Source organism: Coptis chinensis, chromosome 8 (assembly GCF_015680905.1).
Source record: "Coptis chinensis isolate HL-2020 chromosome 8, ASM1568090v1, whole genome shotgun sequence".
NCBI lineage: Eukaryota > Viridiplantae > Streptophyta > Magnoliopsida > Ranunculales > Ranunculaceae > Coptis > Coptis chinensis.
This window is the reverse complement of record NC_141463.1, coordinates 22,084,221-22,091,480: the sequence shown is the minus strand read 5'-3', so window position 1 is coordinate 22,091,480 and position 7,260 is coordinate 22,084,221. Positions and strand designations below refer to the sequence as shown.

Genomic DNA, 7,260 nt, shown 5'->3' with positions numbered 1-7,260 from the left:
GAGAGGTTAAGAATAATGACCACTAAAACTATTCAGCAATGCAATATATTCCAAATTTCCAATTCACATTAAGCACATTAAGGCCAGGGATATGAACAAGGCCATGTTAGCTAAGCTCCCATGGAAAGCTGCCACTGATATCCACTCTCTGTGAACAAAAACTTTGTTCAGTATATATGGTAAGAATTGGATAGGGGATAGGAAAAAACCCCCTGACAAAGCTTCCTATTTTTGGAAAGGCATCCATAAAACTTTCAATGATATCAGTGGGGGCCTGATATGGGCTATTGGTAATGGGGAATCTACCTCTATCATGACTGATCCTTGGCTCATATGCAATAATAAACCCATAACTCTTGAGGAGTTGGGAGTGAAAGCTCCTGGTTGGAATAGCAAGAAAGTCTCTGAGTTGTTCAAGGCAGACGAGAGTGGGTGGGATGAGGCTAAGCTGAGCCTGCATCTAGACCCTCTCACCTGTGCTAAGGTGTTAGAGATCAATATCAGACCTCATGTACGTACCACTGATAGGATGAGGTGGGCTAAGGATAAATATGGCAACCTCACTGTGAAATCTGCCTACCACTTCCTGAACACTAAAGATAAGGAGGGACAGAGCTCTAGCTGTAATGTCCTTACCCTAAAGCATATTTGGAAAGCCCCCATCCCAGCGCATATACAGATGTTTATGTGGAAGATGTATATGCAAAGCCTACCTATGGGAAACATCCTTGCTGAGAGGAAAATGACAGGAGAGTTCTCCTGTCCTTTTTGTCTCAAAAAGATTGAAAGTGTTGAACACTTGTTCTTTACGTGTGACTGGGTCAGAACCTTGTGGTTTGGATCCCAAGTGGGAGTAAGGATACAAAAGGAGCAAAAGCTCTCTTTCAGAGAAAAACTGGACCAGATCATGACATGGTGTTGTGCAGCAGACCATGATAAAAGATTGGCAGGCACCCATATAGTGTTTCTTCTCCACCAAATCTGGAAGACTAGGAATGGGATCAAGTTTGAAAGGAGGAAGGCTAACCGCGAAAGAATGATAAGGGAGAGTAGAGTGGGGGCAGACAAGTGCTATCTGGCATATAGCGAAGACTTTCTTAACCCTAAACCTGTTTCTTTAAGTAGATATAGTGATCTAGAGATAATATTTCCTATTATACATAATGACTGCATTATAATTCGTTTTGATGCATCCTATTGCAGAGAAATAGGCTGGGCTGGAGCTTGGGCAATTGCAACTGACAAGGAGGGCTGTATCATTGGAGCAGCTGTGAGAAGGTTCAGGGCTGGAGAAGCTGCAGAAGCTGAGCTAGAAGAAGCTGAAGTAGCATGTGTGCTGGCAAAACAGCTAGACAAGCAACATTTTGTGATGGAAGGGGACAACAAGGAAGTGATTGGTGCGCTACAAGGCAGTTTGTGCAGATGGGAATGGGGAGCAGTTAGAGAAGCCATTTTGCATATAGTGGCTGAGTTCAGGTCCTGGAACTTTAGGTGGATAAGTAGAGATGTTAATGGAGAGGCTGATAGGCTAGCCAACTGGGCAAACAAACAGTTAGGCCAATCAGCTCTCCCTAGATGTTTGTTAGAAAAAGACTGCTGTCCTATGGTGGTGTAAAGGTTTAGACTGGCTTTTATTAATATATATATATAAGTATGATTTGCATAAAAAAAAAAAAAAAAAAAAAAAAAAAGCTGAAACTTTTCCGATAGTCACAAATTCACAATGTAACTAGATACTACAATGGACAATATATATATATATATAAGATTAATTTCTCTCTGAAGAAAATGTACCTTTAGATTGCACACATACAAAAAACCGTCCCAATTTACTTTCACTCTTTGTACTAGAGGTGGGCAGCTTTCAGTTATTTGACCAAGATTTGACCAAGACGCGTTACCTTTCGGTTATTTGCGGCTTTTCTTCAGAATTTGGTCCACACTGAGAGTGATTTAGCCTGAATCCAGCTCAAGTTTAGTTTCTTTGAAAGTTGTGGTAAAGACACGAGAACTTCATAGTAGAATTCATTCTAGTACTACACACTCTTGCCAGAGTACGTAGGGTTGGAATATAACAGTTTTCTTATTCAAATTTTCAATGAGATAAAAAAAAGATATGGGCTACCACAAGGATATCCCTATAGGGATGAGTGTTTCGAGACCGTTGGATCCGAGATCTAACGGTCCGAAAATCAAAAACAAAAAGGAAGAGAGAGAATATGGGTTTGTTTTTTATTTTCGGACCGTTAGATCTCAGATCCAACGGTCTCGGCTGGCGTCCCTATAGGAATATCCTCGTGGTAGACGAACTCTAAAAAAAAAGCCCTTTGTACAATTAGTTCTGAAATGCCAACCAGTATAGTACCTCAATATATTCGTAATATCTGTGATATACATTGGATTTTGGGGAACCGAAAATATATATATATATATATATATATATATATATATATATATATATATATATATATATATATATATATATATATATATATATATATATGTGTGTGTGTGTGTGTGAAACGATCGCATCTTTTTCTTTTTTCAATTTTCCTTGAGCAAGGAAATGTGCCTTGGGTATATCGCCGACAATATGGATATTCTAGGCCTTCTATATTAAATTAGGTAGGCAACAAGGATTATGCCTTTCTTTTTTGGATGGAAGCAAACAACAAGTTGATCAATGATCACTCGAGTGCAAAGACTTGAGAGCTAGTCCACTCCTTTTGCTCACCATTATATCATGGTAGCGGTTTTATCTGCGGCTTACATCTTGGCCTTTTCTCTTTTGGTTTGTTATTGAGGGTGTGAGAGATGAGCGCGAGAATGAAAAACATTTCCCCACGTTTTCACCCATTTTCATTTGTTTTCAATTTTTCTTTTATTTTTTTTTTTTTTTTTTTTTCAATATGTCACATTTTATTATCCGTCACATAATATTGGGTATACGTTACGAAATAAATCAAGTATTTGCCTACAGAATAAGTAACGGTTGGTAAAATTTCTAACATAAAACATATGTGACAAACATTGTAACGGATGAATAAGTGTTAGCAATCAATTTTACTATATGTTGCAAATTCAGTGTTATGGTGTAGTGCTACCAATAATGTTATGCTCAATTGTTCTGTTGTTTCAAAAGTGTAAGCTAACTTTGGGGATATTGTTGCGGATGCTAGTTTAATTGAGGGGTTCGGACCGGATGACAATATCCATAATGTTAAAATGGGGGAAGGCTATTTACGTGTACAAATCATACGTGCAATTTTGGCAAATTCTCTTCTGCCAAGACCGATTCCGGCCGGATGATGATATTACCACCGTAGGAGGTGCAGTTGGCTACCACGTGGCTTGGCCAAGTGACTTTGTGGTATTTGACAATTTGGCTATCTCAAAACCTATGTTAGGAAACAAGCAGGTACTTGTCATTTTGATATTAACTAAAAGTGATAGTTATAGTTTACAAATATTTATTGAAATTGTCCTTATAATGTTTGTTAGGCTGTGGGATCAAAAGACAATGATAATGGTGCTAAAGTCGGATCAAAAGGCAATGATAATAGTGCTACTAAAGCCAAAAGTGTTATGCCAATCTCTAAACCTAAATCAGGAAATGAGAAGGTAAAATCTCTAATTTCTAAAATCATTAATCATGGTACTCACTAGAATTTTAAATTTACAATTATTTTAATGTTTGTGGTTGTTTTAAAGTGTAAACTTGCTTTGGGGTCCAAAAGCAATGTTGTTGCTGATGCTTATATAATTGAGGGGTTTGGACCGGATAACAAGATCCATAATGTTAAAATGGGGGAAGACTATCTACGTGTACAAATCATACGTACAATTTTGGCAAATTCTCTTCTGTCAAGACCGATTCCGGATGACGATATTACCACCGTAGGAGTTGCAGTTGGTTACCACGTGGCTTGGCCAAGTGACTTTGTGGTATTTGACAATTTGGTTATCTCAAAACCTATGTTAGGAAACAAGTAGGTACTTGTTATTTTGATATTATCTAAAAGTGATAGTTATAGTTTACAAATATCTATTGAAATTGTCCTTATAATGTTTGTTAGGCTGTGGGATCAAAAGACAATGATAATGGTGCTAAAGCCGGATCAAAAGGCAATGATAATGGTGCTAATAAAGCCAAAAGTGTTATGCCAATCTCTAAACCTAAATCAGGAAATGAGAAGGTAAAATCTCTAATTTCTAAAATCATTAATCATGGTATTCACTAGAATTTTTAATTTACAATTATTTTAATGTTTGTGGTTGTTTTAAAATGTAAACTTGCTTTGGGGTCCAAAAGCAATGTTGTTGCTGATGCTTATATAATTGAGGGGTTTGGACCGGATGACAAGATCCATAATGTTAAAATGGGGGAAGACTATGTACGTGTACAAATCATACGTACAATTTTGGCAAATTCTCTTCTGCCAAGACCGATTCCGGATGACGATATTACCACCGTAGGAATTGCAGTTGGCTACTACGTGGCTTGGCCAAGTGACTTTGTGGTATTTGACAATTTGGCTATCTCAAAACCTATGTTAGGAAACAAGTAGGTACTTGTTATTTTGATATTATCTAAAAGTGATAGTTATAGTTTACAAATATCTATTGAAATTGTCCTTATAATGTTTGTTTGGCTGTGGGATCAAAAGACAATGATAATGGTGCTAAAGCCGGATCAAAAGGCAATGATAATGGTGCTAATAAAGCCAAAAGTGTTATGCCAATCTCTAAACCTAAATCAGGAAATGAGAAGGTAAAATCTCTAATTTCTAAAATCATTAATCATGGTATTCACTAGAATTTTTAATTTACAATTATTTTAATGTTTGTGGTTGTTTTAAAATGTAAACTTGCTTTGGGGTCCAAAAGCAATGTTGTTGCTGATGCTTGTATAATTGAGAGATTTGGATCGGATGACAAGATCCATAATGATAGAATGGGTGAAGGTTATGTGCGTGTACAAATAATACGTGCAATTTCAGCGATTGCCCTTCTACCAAGACAAATTCCTGATGATGACATTACCAGGGTAGGTGGTGCAGTCGGGTACCATGTGGCTTGGTCTCGTGACTTTGTCATACTTGATAATAAGGTAAAACATATTCTATTATATTTTCCTACCAATACTTATATAAATTAGCACCTATTTGTATTTATTATTCATTGTTTATTTATTTATTTTTATAGAAAAATGAGGTTGAATGTGATGAGCATGATGAAATTATATTTGAAGAATTTGCGATTCTGGTCAGCAATATAATGAAGGGAAATCATATAAGTGAAATGGACACGAGGATTTTTTAGCGTGAACTGCAATTTTATATTGCAAAAGATGAAATAATGGATATTTGTCATAAGCAAATGTTGAATGTCAATTGCATTGTAGTATATATCAGGTGAGTGGAATCTTGGATTTTTTTTTTTAAGAGATGAGTTGTTTAATTTATGCGTACATGTCGTACTAATGGTAGTATGCTTTTCTTTTAGATATTTGTATGAGAAATACGAAAGTTCTCGACAGAGGTTTGGATTCTATTATCCTGGCGATTTCAACTTGTATGCAGGCAAAAAGAGATGAATCGTCTGATCTCAAATAGATTAATGGCAAGACAAGGAGACCAAGTTATTTTTCTTCCGTACAATTCGGGGTATGCTTGTTGGTCATGTTCTTTAACATATATGCATTCTCATTTTATTTTTATTTTTTGTACTTTCTTAGCTCCTATATATGGTTGTATAGGATTCATTGGGTTTTGGTAATTATTGATGTAAGTGCAAAAAAAGTATATTTTCTTGATTCAACTGGAGGTGTCCCTAATATAAAGCTAAGATGCATGATGAACACGTGAGTTGATTAATCTTATTTCTATTTTGTATGTCATATATGCAAACAACTTGTAACTTAATTGTAAAGTTCATTTTTTTGGTGGGATGAAAACATTAGCATTAAATGAAGGAAAAAGAGTGGAACCAGAGTGGGACTATGTCAAGGTAAATATACAGTACTTGAATGTGAAAGATTTACTTAGTGTATTGAATGTGTTTTGACAATTTGTTTATGTTTTCGTATAGTGCCCAATTCAACTAGGAGGATACGAGTGTGGATATTATGTCTTGCAGTTCATGAGACATTTTATGATGGATCCTAGTCAATCAATTAAGACAAAGGTTAGCAAGTCTTTCTTGTTAATATATTCTAAAATATATATGTAATTCTTTCTTGTAAACGTATATCATATATACTAAATTCTTTGTTGACTTGACGTACTCGTGTAGCTAATGGAGCTGGCCAACACTATCACCTATATCACTGCTGAGCTTATTAAAATTTGTATGGAGTTTATTGACTTTATCGAACGATTTATCTCGCCAAGCCAAAGATATATATGTGTATGTATTACGATAATAGTATTTTGTTTTTATTTTATTTACTACTTTGAGGTATGGGATGACTTTAAATATAGTAGTGTATATCTTGAACCACAGCCCATTTGCATTGTAGGTATTTACATTTATTTTTTCTTCTGTTGTGAGAACTAGGTCCCATTGCATTGTTATCCTCGTGCCTATAGAAAATAGTTTGCTTTTGGTTAGTGGCTTGAGCTTTTGGTAGCAAATTTACTAATAATGTTTCTTTACTTTATTTGTTTCTTAGGTTTGACAATGTTCGATCGATCGATGGATAATACTTAATTTGTTGATGATGGAGATGATTAGAATGATTTTTAGTTTAGTTGAATGTGTTATCAATTAAATGTATCTAGCACTTTCAGTGATGTTGGATAAATGATAAATTGATGTAAGGAATAAGTGTTTTCGAATGGTTTGAAAATATATGGGTTGAAGTTATTGCATGTGGATGTTCTAATTTTATTTTTGAGAATTTTATAGTTGTTTTATTGGTGAAATAAGTTTACAGGTTAGGAATTGAATTACAGGTTATTATGCAGTATTTTTTACTGGAAAAATATAGTAATAATATATATAATATAAATTTTAAAAAAAAAAAAATATATATATATATATATATATATATATATATATATATATATATATATATATATATATATATATATATATATGACGGTTGTAGAAGAACTGTCACAGTGTAAACTATTTGTTGACGTATTTTTCTTCCATAAAATGACGGTTCTATAGTAGTTGATAGGCATTTCATGACGGTTCTACAATAGTCAATTGGCATTTTATGACGGTTCCACAGTAGTCAATTGGCATTTCATG

General features: G+C 34.8%; 1 protein-coding gene across 1 annotated transcript; it reads left to right on the top strand.

Annotated features, from left to right (window-relative positions):
• The first annotated feature begins 313 nt into the window (after nt 1-313).
• Nucleotides 314-1,615, top strand: LOC147480509 (uncharacterized). The gene has a single exon (XM_086578680.1). The coding sequence runs from the start codon at nt 314-316 to the stop codon at nt 1,613-1,615; it is 1,302 nt and encodes a 433-aa protein (XP_086434806.1).
• Nucleotides 1,616-7,260: the final 5,645 nt, after the last annotated feature.

Bases quoted from the DNA above. Each gene is read 5' to 3' on its own strand.
- LOC147480509 (XM_086578680.1), top strand. From the start codon at position 314: ATGACTGATCCTTGGCTCATATGCAATAATAAACCCATAACTCTTGAG.